The sequence below is a fragment of the Ostrinia furnacalis genome, unplaced genomic scaffold (assembly GCF_004193835.3).
Source record: "Ostrinia furnacalis isolate ACB-3 unplaced genomic scaffold, ASM419383v2 OfSCF0388, whole genome shotgun sequence".
NCBI classification, from domain to species: Eukaryota; Metazoa; Arthropoda; class Insecta; order Lepidoptera; family Crambidae; genus Ostrinia; species Ostrinia furnacalis.
Window position 1 is genome coordinate 175,272 of NW_021130627.1, and position 14,756 is coordinate 190,027.

Here is a 14,756-nt window from a genome sequence, read left to right on the forward strand (position 1 = left end):
TAGAGGTTTTCTATAGAAAAGTACCCAGATTATGAGAAATACTTCTTATATTATTCTTAACTATCATTATAATTTTAAAAATGTCTATTTTATTTTACTTACTCGTACCTACTAGCTCTGCTCCGTGTGCCCGCGACTTCATACGCGTGAAAATAGTTTGAATAATATTTCCCGGTTCTACAACATTGGTGATGATATCGGGTGTTCTTAAAGAGCCTAAAGCCTTCTTCAATAAATTAACTATCCAACACAAAAATATTTTTTCAAATCGGACCAGTAGTCAAACTCTTTAGCTTTATAATATCAGTAAAGATTTAAGGTTCAGTCAAACAAACGCGATCAGTCGGTGTGCAGCGATGGCGATCCGACTTAAATGCATTGATCGCTATCGCTGCATGCAGACTGATCGCGTGTGATTGCGTTGCTTTGGCTGAACCTTTAATACATTTTGCTAGGTGATGGCAGTTTATGGGTGCAGAACATCTTGCACCGCAGCTCGTGCGACTTGAGCTGCATAGAAGTGCGCGGGTCGCGGCTGCACCTGCCGCTGCATTTCCCGCCGCCCGATGAAGGCACCGTCCAGTCCTTGAGGTATAATATGGGGCTAGATATGATCTTGCCGAACCGGCTTTTATAATTTTTGTAAACCTTTTTAGATCTAGATTGCGTTTGTTGCGACTTTTTAAAAATAAAGAGTTGCCTGACACTGGGCAACACCTTGGATAATTAATCTTGGAAAATACTGCGAAATATTTCTTTGTTACGATAATGTTTCAGTCCAATATGATCCTTTAGGAAATTCTATATCTACGCCCAGAATCTTCTTTTATACGCCGTTTGACAAGGCTAATCAAAACAAAACGCTACTTGGCAAGATCTTAACTTCGATAAGTACCAAAGTTCATACCTGTACGGAAATTAACGCCTCGAAAGAAGGCGAGAGAATTTATGTTCACGTAAATGCTCGTATTTGTTACACGGTATATGCCATCTAGTGTCAACGCTAACGAGTCGCTCGGCGTGCAGGACTGCAAACTTGCATGATACATCGCGCTGTCACAGAGGCGCTGAGAAAATAAACGACGCGCCCAAATTTATGACTGGCAATAAGAAGCGCCACTTGGGAACCACTTCCGCAAAATTATACCCTTTCCACAAGAAAATAGAACACTATCTCGTACAATGCATACGTCGAACAGAAGTTCAAAGCGCACGCTACATCATCAGACAATGCAAGATTAATGGTATTGGTGCCATTTCTCGCTTTCAAGTACTCCGTTGTGTGTTGCTAGGATAAGTGTTTGTGAAAAGTTTTTAAAACTTATTTGTTTACCTATCAGGTGCATTTTGCTAATGTATTTAGCTGGATTTATTGAAGTTATCAGGAGTTAAAAGATATCTGTTTTGATCTCAAAAGTGTACTAAGATAACTTTTCCGGCACTAATATGTGGATACTTTATAAAACGATTCTATGAAGTAGGCTACTTAGACGTGTTATAAACTAAGCAACACGATATACCTACTCGAATCCTATGGCCATATTAAATTGCCTTCGTTACATCACGGAGATCTATAACCAATTAACGCGGCCTTATCTTGGAATATTTATTTAGTATTTGGCCGAGGGGCCCATAAGATTGGCAGCATATTGCCACCATTAGCCTCCCTCTAAATAATAGCCATTGGGTGTTTGGCACCATACCATTAAGTGATAAATATCAAGGCACAACGTCTTCGGTGATAAGTCTGCAATTAGTATTATTGCAATTAAGATTTTTGGTCGCTTTGAAACAATAAAAATACCAATTCGTTAGAAAACTTACTGTGACGCTTGCCAAACAGTTTGGGGAGGCTAGACGTTCGCATACTTCTCCTTTCTCCTTAGTCACCTCTTAAGTATCACATCCACGGGCAAAGTGGAGGTGCTCCTGTCCTACTTTTTTTTTATCCACAACGAGGAAGCTCTTGGCCTGTATCTCGCCTGATGGTAAGTGATGATCAGGCCGAAGTTGGAAGCGAGCTTCACCCGGAATCCTCAACCACAGAGGAACTGGCTATCTTACCTCTAACTGCCGGAACACAACAATGCTGTTAACATTGTTGTTATGGCGACAGACTTAGGTAAGATGGTGGTAGCTAGCCAGGTGGACTTGGTTGAATGACATGGCTACATCAAGTTTGCGACGTCTTATTTACTTCAGCATTGAGTAACCAGTAAGAGTAGGCGCACACCGTTGATTTTTCGTCGGCCGATAGTTTAGTCGGGCAGTTGATTAGTATGGGCATGTATGGGAGTGCGCACACTACGCCGATTCAATTTGGCCGATTCTTCATACAAATTAAAATCGAGCACAACTATCGGCCCACTAAAAATCAACGGTGTGCGCCTACTCTAAGGTTTATATTATATGTTGCTGTCGTGCTCGCACACTCACTGCGGGCGCCCGTCGCACAGTCGCGACAGCAATATAATTACGCACGAGCGATAAGGATGGGTGGCTTGGGGTCATTGGACAAAATTCTACGTGCTCACGGACCAGGCTTTAGTTATGTTTATATTCATCCACTCCTTTTCCCTGTAGTATGGGCGAGGTGGTGATCCGGCCGCCGCCGCCGCCGGCGCCCGCGCCGCAGCCGCCGCCGCCGCCGGAATACATCATCTGCGTGCCTCCACAGCTTGACTTCGTTAACTTCACTGTTGGACATTTGCACACGGTATTTATAAATGTTTCTTCTAAATTGCATTCAAAGTAGAGATATGGCTGGGCCTTCAAATTCCATAAAGATAAAATTTTCGATCGGCGATACCTTTATCGGAGTAGCGCTGTGTCAGAGTAAAGTCATTTCGATATTCCATTCGACGGTTCGGTGTCAAAGTAACGTAATGTCGTAGAAACGTTTGTCGGTGTTTAGCCAGCTTGGTAATAAGCATACCTACTTGTTGACTCAATCATGATTATTTGTTTTCCATAATGAAGTTGTCTGATTCCAAAATTTTCATACCTAATTTTCATGCGACATACGAGTACAAACCTGTGTAGTGGTGACAAATGATAAGTTTTACGACACGACTCGGGCGCATACAATGGCCGCACCGCTAAAACCATTTTATTGGCCGAGTAAATAACGACTATTACACATTCTGTCATGCCGAAACTAGCCGCATGCGGTGAAAGCCGAATTCCATGAAAAATTTTCTAGTACAAAATACTGTACCTAAATGCAGAGACACTACTGCAGATATTTTTTCTAAATAAATATTCTATTAATACACCACGCTAAAAATTGGACCGTCACAATTCAGGTAGATCGCTGAAAGTGATTGTCATGTAGGTATACTTAATAGAGAGAGATTTAAATCTATGCGCCAATAGTCCGACGGTTTCGATATCTGACTGCCGACCTAGAGTCGGTAGTTCAATCCCCGTCGAGCCCACTTTTAATACATACATTAAGATATAGTTCCAAAATACTGGACTGTCCTGTCGATGACATTGACAGTGGGGCGCCACCGTCAATACCGGATCGCTGATTTTTGCCATTGCCATGTTGGAAACCATATAATTGAACGATGGTAGCGCCCCCCTGTCATTGAGTTTGGCGGGACAGTTCAGCGTGGGTCATCTATAAAGAATATTATGTCATTAGTTCTCACAAATTAAGTAAGTAATGCGTGAAAAAAGGCTTTCCAAAAACATCTTGAAGCTTGTGTGGTTAAAAACCAGTGTTTTCCCTTTTCCTGCTTCCAGTTTTCATTTTAACTCTTAAGAGCGTTTACGCCGTTTGGCGCAAAAACAGTACTTTTTCAACTCGTTACAATCATTAACCAGTAATACTACAAATACGTTATAGGCATAAATAGTTAGGCAATTTTGTCGTCTAAATAGTTAATTGAGAAAATATTGCGATTAGTTTAGCATTTAAGAATTCTATCAAGATAAGTCCACACAGGTTTTGTAAATTTCCACTTTAGCGTCAGTTTACAAGCTGAAATTTTTATAAAAATACTGTGAAAACGATTTAAAAAACATTTATATCCTATAGCATAGATCCTTGGGCAAATAGTTATCTGAGAAAATTTTAAGATTTAAGCATTTTACAATAAGAAATCACAAATTAAAAGAACGTGAAATACCCAAAAATCAAAGTGATTTTTTCACCAATATTCTTCCTTTATTCAACACAAAAATAGCTTAATATAATAGAAGAATATCTTATCTAAAATATTAACTTTGAAATTTAAAATAATTCATTGTAANCAATGAAGCCATTAAAGCAATAAAGTCTTTTGTAGGAATTATTTCCGATTTAAAAGCTAATTCTACTGGACTAATCTACTTACGAAACGAGATTAGCATAGCCTATGTAATAATCTATTTAATAAAAAAATAAAAATTAAAAAAAGTCAAAATTCATAAAGTTATAGGTGATTAACACACTGTAGGTGTACGGGGCATTTTAATACCCGTAACGCACGTTGAAGTAGTACATTAAAGGGGTGCAATATTCCCCGTGACGCACCAGTTTAGAGACCTTAGTTTTAAGCTCCCGCAGTAAACGTGTTAATACTTCCACCGTTAACATAACTCGGTTAGCAGAGGTCTGTGTAAATCTAGACGGCAATAAAACTTTATCATTCTTACGACGGATGTAATGTCTAATAGGAAACTATAACCTTTTATTACTCCTAGGCTTTATTCTTTTGGTCGCGGGTCATAAAAGAGTAAATACAAATGAGTAGGTCATCTTCATAGAAACGCCCGAGCGCGGTTTGTATGTGAGCGCGCCAATACGTATGCGGCGCGCNNTTTAGCGTTGATTAGCGGTGAGTTGCCCCGAATTTTGTCAGTGTGTGCGTGCGCGCCGCATACGTATCGGCGCGCGCTCACATACAAATCGCGCTCGGTGCGTTTCTAGGAAGATTACCTACTCATTTGTATTTACTCTGGTCATAACGACGCAGCGGTACTTTGGCCCGTATTACTTATTTATTGCGAACGTTGAATTATTAAAATCGATACTACGGAGAACACAAAGGTATTACATATCGTAGCTACAATCAATCAACCTTTAGAGATTGTGAAGTAAAACAAGAAAGAATCCTTATTTTTTCACCAAGGCCGTTCGATTCATCTGTCTCTATGTTAGGACCATTTTTATTTTGAGGTGTGACTGAAAAATGTTGTAACGTGTAACAAAAAGCTTATAATTTCATCAGATTTTCATAAAATTTCCAAGGCATTTTATTTAGGTGCCGACCTATTTTTTGGGTATTAGTATTTTCACTAATTTAATTACTATTTCCGTAATCCCTCTAGTTAAGCTAAATACATGCTTGTGTTAGAAGTCGGTTTACCACAAAGTCCAGCGGACGACGTTACATTTCACGTAAAGGTACAATTACGACGCTAACTGCACACAGTAGCTGCAGCCAGGCCTGTTCATCTCCGCGAATTTACATCGAAAACAAAACACGCACGATGGCCCACCTACAGGATACTATTCGACAAGGCCTCTCACATACGAGTGAACATTGACTCACGCACGCGTATTCTTGTGTATGATGGAAGAAAATAAAGAAAACGGTGTACTAAATACTGTGCAGTATTTAACTGCCTAAATAATAATAAAAACACAGAATGTACTTTTTTAAGTTGCCTCAAGACACTGAGAGGTAAATAAGTAGATAATATTATTCATGAGAATTCATGCTAAATCATGTATTTCCTCCGCCATTTTCCGCAGTTTGGCACCTCACGTCACATCATTTTACCGAAGTCAGCCCTATAGCTTCGGCGCAGTGCCGATCACTGACGTTTGTCAACAAAATGGTGCTTGACTCTTGAGACAGGCTAAATTACACCATATTGTTAATGACATTAAGCATACATTTTTTTAAATACCTTCGCGAAGTAAAACTTCTGTACGTAGTAATATTATTATTCTGTGCTGCAGCTGGCAATGTGTCGTCGCGATATTACTAACATGATTGGTTTACTTAGCTTTTATTGCTAGTGACATGTTTGGGTTCATGAGAATACATTATAACAAATCTGTGTGTCGCGGCAAAGTGTTGCATGGCGCTGCTGCGTGTTTCAAAATTGTAACTGTATTTCGTTGAACGTAAATGAACTAAACTACTTGATATAGCTCGATGAATTTGTAAGGCACAGCAGGGACAGCCATCAAAGTTCTAAGAGTTCATACCGACAAGAACAGCATAGAACGTCCATCTACGAGTTGGATAGACGACCTCATAAAAGTAGCAGGAAAGGGCTGAATGCAGACCGCTATCTACCGACCAATCTGGTAATCACTGGGCCTGTGTTTAGCAGTGGACGACCTGTCATAAGTGCCACTTGTGGTTTAAACTGAATAAATATTTTTGATTTTGATTTTGATTATGTAGCTGAAATGATGATGATGATGATGATATCGTTTCGCAGCAATCCCTCCGCCTCGTCAACGTGTCCAAGTTCGAGATCCGGCTGTCCCTCCGTCCGCCGTCCCGGCGGGAGCTGGACGTGGTTCTGTGCGGGCCGCGCGGGCTGGCCGTGTCGTCGGGCGCGGCAGCTGAGCTGCGCGTGCGTTTCACTCCGCGCGACGTTCGCTCGATGCGCGACGCGCTACTCGTGCGAGTGTCTGTGGGGAAGGATCTGAATGTGCCGATACATTGTTATATGCAGCCGCCGGTGGTCGATGGTGAGTCATGTTAGGCATAAGCTAGTTGCGAAAACCATTTCTTATGGTGATTTCTTATTTCCTTAAAAATGATAACAATTAATTATTGCTTTAATTGTCCTTCTAATTTATATTTTAGCAGCAGAAAAAATTCTTATAAGAATAGTGCGAGTGTGTTGCAATAGGTTAAGACTCAAATACAGAACTATTTCTTAATGTATGAACATGAAAATGGTAGTATTTAAAGCTTTTTGAGTATGAGCTTACACTAAGCTGAGGTTTGCAATTTACTCGTACCAAGTAAAACAGTGAAATAAAACTGCATGTGCTTTCATAGGTATATGAGGCTTTAGAGCTCTCTTAATGCATAAGTTGAACAGCTTTGAAGGCTTTGGAAGCTATGTTATGTATGTAAAAGCAAGGTTTTAAAACTTTAAAATTAATGCAAAAGCAAACAGACCTCATAAGAGTCTTGCTATTTTACACAAAATTACAAATTTGAACGTAACCATCATTTACGAGTTTCATGTAATTTAAAAGTGTTCAAAAGAACGTTCAAAGTAATAACCCAGAACCGATGATTGCAAAACGATTCAGAGCCCGGTCGGCTGTAAAATTAGAAGTTATAGACCGTGATATTTTTAGGCATATAGACTCCGACAATATCGCGTGGGAGGCTTGTTGAATTATATGGCTATTGGTAAAATATAAATATGAGATCTCAATTTCTATAATGTTTAGAAATAGCCAGACGAGTAAACAAATAATACTCGTATACCTATACGTACTATAACTTTAGGCTAAGTTGCTTGTAACATAGTGTACTTAAAATCGCGGCACCTATCCCACTGGGGCATGTATCCTGGAATTACCCTATTTACAGAAATACTGAAATCTAGCCTTTCAAATAATAAAGTTGACTAAATATTAAATAATCCTTTTTTATTGATAAAAAATAAATAATGTTCAGTTTACAGAGATTTATTAATTTGTTTGTATTTTTTTCATTACAATGTTATAATTTATTTTTTGCTACCTGGCAATCACTTTAAAACTTTTTTGCACTATTTCAATGAGGATTTTTATATTGTAATATTTTCTTAAGGCAGCGTTTATACCTACCGAGGTGGAGCTGAGTGGAGTGGCTGCACTCACATTTGAAGTATTTATGCGTCGCAAGTGGTGTGTGGAATAAATGCATGAAAACTCCACTCTGCCCTACCTATCTCCAATTCAATGGAAACACAGACTGATACTTTGCTAATTGATAGGTTCACTAGGTGACCTATTTACTAAGATCTGATTTCAATGGCCCGTTGTTGGGGAACCTTGTTAACTCTTTCGCGAACACAAGTCGTCGTCATTATAGTCGTAAGTAACAATCTCGCTTTTCAAAAACGTATTGTGTTCAGTTTGTTATTGTCAACGCAATGAAAATTTAAATTGGGTGTTGTATTGATGGAATACGTACTTGTTGTTATATTATATTGGAGTTTCAATGTATTTGTCAATCATTTGGCCAATGAAAAAATAACAGAGGTTGTGGATCTCCTACAATCACTAAATCACAGGCCTACTTCCACCACTCACAAGGTGGAAGCAGGGCTGTGAAGGTCCCATGCTGCGTTGCTGGCACGAGGCCTCCATTCCAGAAACTTGCTGCTCCATCGCTACTTCAACTTGCTAATCCGTCGAGCTGTTATGTTAGCTTATCAGTTTGAGATGAATCTTCTTTAAAATTTACATATAAAAGCGAAAAGTCACTGACTGATTCACTCATCACGAAATCTCAGAAACTACAAGTGCTAAGAGTCTCAAATTTAGGGGGTTCCTTTTAGAGCGTAGGTGCTCACTTAGATGGGATTTTGCAAAATTCAACGCCTAAGGGGGTAAAACGGGATACATGAAATGTATAAATACTTGTGTTTTAGTGCTGGTGCCGCACGTCAGCTGGTCGTCTCTCTGGTGCGGCTCGAGCCCCAGCGTGCGCGGCGGCGGCGACGTGCTCGAGCTGGGCGCGCGACTGCTGGGCGACGTGCACTGCGCGCGCCTGCTGCTGCACTGCGACGCGCAGCACGCCGCCTTCTTCGTGCTCACCGAGGACGCCTGGGTCACCTTCTGTCTGGACGTGAGTGTGACGTCACTGCTGGAGCCGGGCGCGTGCTGGGCGACGTGCACTGCGCGCGCCTGCTGCTGCACTGCGACGCGCAGCACGCCGCCTTCTTCGTGCTCACCGAGGACGCCTGGGTCACCTTCTGTCTGGACGTGAGTGTGACGTCACTGCTGTACAAAATAAAAACAGACTAAAAACTTTTCGTTCACACCTTTAAAATACGTATTCAATTTGAATAAAATTTCTTTCACTTGGCTGCTTAATGGATTTCGTACAGGAAATTCACTTACAGTAGGAGCCATGTCACTAATATTTGGAACACAATTACATAAAATTACACGTATCTGCTACCAGTACCGGGGGTGAAGTGAAGTATGTGAGCGACAAGGAAGCGGTGCGTGGCGTACGCGCCGCGCTTCAGGCCGCTTGCTATAATAAACCATGCGCGGGACGCGCCGCGCTTCAAGCCGATTGCCACTCTAAACTATCGGTGTGCACTCACACAAATGCAATTCTCAGCTTAAGTTGAGAGGACTGTATCTGTTGTTAACGCACTCATAGTGCAGCGTCGTGCTAGGGTGATTTATAGTATGTGTAGTATGTAGGCTTTTTCAGTACTTACACACAACCGAAATAAAGCTTGCCAGAATGATCTTTTGCAGGTTTTGAGTTCAAAATATTTCTGTAGTTGCATGCGCCGTGATTTCAGAAAGAAAAATAAAATGCTTATTGCGAGACGAATCCATGTCAACCCTCTTTTAAAGTTTGACCTCCGACCAATATCAGATTTTCGTTTTATAGCTAAGTCATACAATATATTAAAGACGGGAAATTGGTATCAAACAATTTTATGCTAAAATGAATGTAATTTATAGAACGATTAGGTTTACAATCTACTCCCTAATAAAGATAAAAATATACGTTAATTCCAAATTAAATCAGTGCTATGTTGAAACCCATTCTTATCCAATTGTTTCGGCTCTGAAAGGCAAAGAAAAGTAGCTTTGACCGTTTTATAGCTGTTTTAGTGCTCAATCGTTTTGCTTCAAGAAATTTTTATAGTCTTTTTAGGACCGGGGAGAGAGTAATCTTTGTAAAGTTTTCTGAATATTTACAAGAATTAATTCGGATTAAGGAATCTGACTACTTAATTGAATGAAAATGTAGCGAAGAAAAATAGATTTAATTTTAGCTAAGGCCTTAGAAACTTCTACGTACCCAACTCTCGTACTAAAGAATGTAGTAAAGAAAACTCGGTTCTGGTAAAAACTAAATTTTATGAAAATTTGTGAGCATTTATGCCATTAGCCGACCGTTGAACACAACTTTGCAACTTTCCGTATAAAAAGTGTCGTTTTCCGTCCAAAACTAGAGCAGTGCTCGTGACGTCTAGACACGGGCTCATCCTCACTTCTCGCGAGTCCTATTCAGAGGCGTCGCTAAGCCGCGAGCACAATCCCTCATTTAGCGGCAAATTATGTTCTCCTACCTGGAGTGACGTGGCAGGTATTGTCGCATGCGTCACCACCTAGGTGTTAAAACATTAGCTGACATTTTATTCTTGTTCACGATCTGTTATTGATACTACTTTACTGTTTTTCTCTACGTTGTGTCACCTATATATATAGCGGCACACTCGTACGCTCTATTTACTGATGTATGCTTGGGACGATAAACACAAACTAATAAGTTTTTGATGTTCAAATTATTTATTGGAGCATGTAAAAGGGTTCTCTGAATGTCAGATTAATGAAATATGACTTCACTTTTTACACTATAGACTAAGAGCTAGTGAACGCCAGACCTACGTCGTTATACCATGTAAAAATTTGGGCAATGATTAGAAGTTGTTTCCTCATCAGCCAGACAGTTTTGACTGTTCCAACTCCTTGCCAGACAATTTTTTTAGGGTAGCTGCCAAAGCCACGATGACCCAAACTTCAGTGGGTCTAGACAAAGTGCACATTTTAATCGCAAACCAGTCGAAAAGTGGTCGAAAAGCCTTTTTTTGTACGGAGTTTTGACGGATTCGATTTTGGATTTGATCAAAAAGTGCACTTTGTCTAGACCCACAGGATTCACCAATATTTTAACCTATATTGGGAGCATGCGCTGACAAACTTTCAGCTTTTATAAAATGACGTAGGTAGGTACGGGACTATTCCCACCTCTCGTTCCCACCACTGCGACTTCTGTGTAGCCAGGATCTATAGCTTGACCGCCACAAAAACCCAACCAATGAAGGTCAAGTTTGTCCCGGGGGAAAGTTATACTGTCATTGGACCCGCAACGAAATTAATCAGAAGAACATAGGAGTTCGAAATTAAGGTGACGTAGGTAGGTAGTTAGGTCTGGCATTCACTAGCTTTTAGTTAGTATCGACGCGAGATGGAACAAAAACTTTTTCACTTTTTACACCAGACGTTGACCCGCGACGGAGCAGTAATCGCCGGCCCGTTCACCATAAGTCCGGCGTGGTGGCGTGGCGGCGGCGCGGTGCGTGGCGGCGCGTGGTGTCGCGCGCCGCACGCCGGATTGCACACCGCCGCTCTCCGCGTGCTGTCGTCCACCGCCGTCGCTCGGCCCTTGCACATACTGGCAGATGCCTTGCACTTCACGCCGAACCACGTGACGTTAGAGGTGAGACCAAATTATTTCTTATTTGTCAAACTTTTGCTGTTTGACTTTTGCTGTTTTTAGCCTTTGCCAGGCCAATAAGCTAGTTTCTAAAAAAATCGTTTAGTCCGTCAATTAAATTATCAAAAAATATTGGATTTATGTCAGTCAAATAAGTAATTACGAAAATATCACGCGTTGTAGTACCGCGTGACGTCACGAAGTGCTATACTTTTAAGCACGTCTTGACGTCACGAACTTCTTCCTTTGAACTTTGGTGCGCTTAATCTCTTTAATTTTTTATTAATTTGAAAAAGTGAAAAATACGTGTCGAGTACTTTTTGATAAGTTAACCGACGGACTAATTCAAACTCTTGCTTTTTTTACCAGGAAACATCCCTATGGTGATTGCTGACGCTTTTAGGCTTTCGGGCTCTAGACGGACTGTACTTTAAGTGCACTCCGACTGCCAAATTGCAGTACAGATGCAAATTAAATGCAAACGGCAGAACTGCTATAAAACTTGCGATGTAGCATATGCTTTTGACAATAAAATCCTATTGCCTTAGCTTGCTGATGATACGATGGAAACGCCAAGCTACGTATACTCATTTCAGTATTAATATTACCTGATTCCGCTTCAACCATCTGGTTACTAATCAGCTTTGCTTCATTTTATTCTTTTGCTATTTCTCCGATCAGGCGCAAGACAAAGATTACGACATCTGCAGCGAAGATGACCCCGCCTGCGAATACTATGTGCACCTTGGGACAGCGTTCCCCAACCGATCGTTGTCTGCTACAGTCCAGATCGTGAACCATAGGTAACATTATCAGTAATACAGAAACTACTTACGAGTACATGCGACTAAGCTAGCTAGCTATCTTGATTCAAATTTTTGATCTTGCTAAAGAGTCCCCCTGGTAAACTTGCTAAGTTCTGCTACAAAAACACTCAAAAGCACTCATTCAGGGATATAGCAATAAAGTAACTAAGGAACTGCTAAAGTTCAAAAGATACAAAGCCTGTGCAGTGACTAGAATACTGACCGGCCACTGCAAACTAAACAAACATAAATCGAACATGAACATGACCGAGGAAACTCTGTGCAGATTCTGCCATACAGAAGAAGAAACGGCCATGCATGTTCTTTGCTCANGATGTCTGTAGTTTTACTTGAACAGATTTCATTCAAAGATTAATTTATTTTTAGAGACAATGTGGTACACATACATCTTGGAGCACAGAACTGTGTGCATGTGGTCATAAGTATGCACTATGCAGCTTTGCATTATGTGACAGTGACGCGGCGTTGGCCGTCCAAGCAAACAGTCACTGTAGGTACAGTCCTATCAACTTAAGNTGCTACACGTACACCATTTTATTCCTAACTCACACAATATGCTATGGAGATGACTATGATTAGTTTTTCTTTACGAGATCGAATCAGAAATGATGAGATCTGAAATCAAATTAAAAGTGAAATGGCAGTGGGCATTGGCAAGTGAATAGAACTTCCATTCACAAGGTGGACAGATGAACGCATAAAGATTGTAGGAAGGTGCTAAATACATTGTGACCGGTTGTCAATCTGGAAATCATTTGGAGAGGTCTATGTTCAGTAGTGGACGTCCTGTACACTGCTAAAGCCCGGTCCGTGAGCACGTAGAATTTTGTCCAATGACCCGTAGCTACCTATCCTTATCGCTCGCGCGTAATTATATTGCTGTCGCGACTGTGCGACTGGCACCAGCAGTGAGTTTGCGAGCGCGATAGCAACATAATTACGCGCGAGCGATAAGGATGGGTAGCTAGGGGTCATTGGACAAAATTACAGACAAGACTATACAAATAAAAGCTTAAAGTTTCAACCACATCAACGCGTGCAGATCGCCATCACCGGCGCGATCAAATGCCAATAAATAAATAAAAAATATATCCTTGGACATTTTTACACTGCGCCGCTAGCCCCAAACTAAGCAAAACTTGTACTGTGGGTACTAAATAACGGTTATAAACACTTAAATACTTTGCCAATGCCAATGACAGGTCGCGTGACCCATGACAGTTTGCGCGACCTGTCATTTTCCTATGATCGCGCCGTGATCGTGCCAGCGATGGTGATCTGCACGCATTGGTGTGGTCGAAGCATAAAGATTTTGATGATATTTTGTAGAGATGAAACGGATATCCGGCAACTATCCGGTAGGCCGGATATCCGGCCTAAATTTACTATCCGGCCGGATACCGGATAGTAACTCACTATCCGGCCGGATACCGGATATTAAAAAACTACGACAATTTCCTATTAATAAAATTAAATACATTAATCTTTGAGGTAAATATCAATAAAATGGCTTATAATAATGACGGCTTTTATTTAAAGTCCAAAAAGTAAAAAAAAAGCCATTCTTCAAAAAGCCTTTCAAAAAACTAATTTCTTTTTCTGGGCTATTCACTCTAATGACGAATACATAAATACAGGGTGGCCCAGAAGAAAATTCACTTTTGAAAATTGAAGGAAACGAAAACTGTACATTATATTATACTAGAACTTTAACTATTGCATTTTGAAGGAAAGGATAGTGCCAGGGTCTAGACCAAGTGCTGCCCAGAATCAACCCATAGTGCATTTTGTTCCTCAGGCCAATACTAATGTGTAAACCGAAGCACACTGAAATCTGTCCCTGGAGTTACGAGAAAAAAAGAGTTTTGTTTTGAATTATTTACATACAAAATATCATCGATATATACGTACTCCGCATAAGATTCGTGATTTTGGCATTAGATAACACTCGCTATGTTAAACTTAACCATACTGCATCCGTACACCTTACTTTAGTGCGACTTAGACATTCTTTAGAAGCGATCTAACGCTGTTGCAACAGTTTGGTTAGTTGACAAAAATCATTATTTCCATAATGAAGCAAGAAGTTTTAGTTCTCTATCCTTGCGAAAAATCAATTTATTGGTGTATTACAATCGATTATTGAAGTTATTGTAAGCTAAAACTTCTTGCTCTATTTTGGAAATAATTAATTTCGGTCAACTAACTAAACTACTGAAACAGCGCTTGATCGCTTATAAATAATGTCGAAGTCGTACTATAAAGTAAGGTGAACGGATGCAGTATGGTTAAGTTCAATATAGCGAGTGTTATTTAATGCCAAAATCGCGAAATCTTATGCGTAGTAGGTATACATCAATGATATTTTGTATGTAAATAATCTCTTTTTTTCTCACTTAACTCCAGGGATAGATTTCAGTGCGCTCCGGTTTACAAATTAGTATTGGCCTGAGGAACAAAATGCAATTAATTTTCTTCTGGGCCACCCTGTAGTAAA

General features: G+C 40.4%; 1 protein-coding gene across 1 annotated transcript in view; it reads left to right on the forward strand.

Annotated features, from left to right (window-relative positions):
* Window positions 1–14,756, forward strand: part of LOC114361989 (uncharacterized) — a 184,111-nt gene that overhangs the window by 51,547 nt on the left and 117,808 nt on the right. Inside the window, exons 4-10 of the mRNA XM_028317225.1 lie at window positions 456–591; window positions 2,584–2,716; window positions 6,448–6,703; window positions 8,614–8,802; window positions 8,835–8,947; window positions 11,217–11,435; window positions 12,114–12,235. Of these exons, the coding sequence (XP_028173026.1) occupies window positions 456–591; window positions 2,584–2,716; window positions 6,448–6,703; window positions 8,614–8,802; window positions 8,835–8,947; window positions 11,217–11,435; window positions 12,114–12,235 (1,168 nt within the window). The remainder of the gene's footprint in view (window positions 1–455; window positions 592–2,583; window positions 2,717–6,447; window positions 6,704–8,613; window positions 8,803–8,834; window positions 8,948–11,216; window positions 11,436–12,113; window positions 12,236–14,756) is intronic.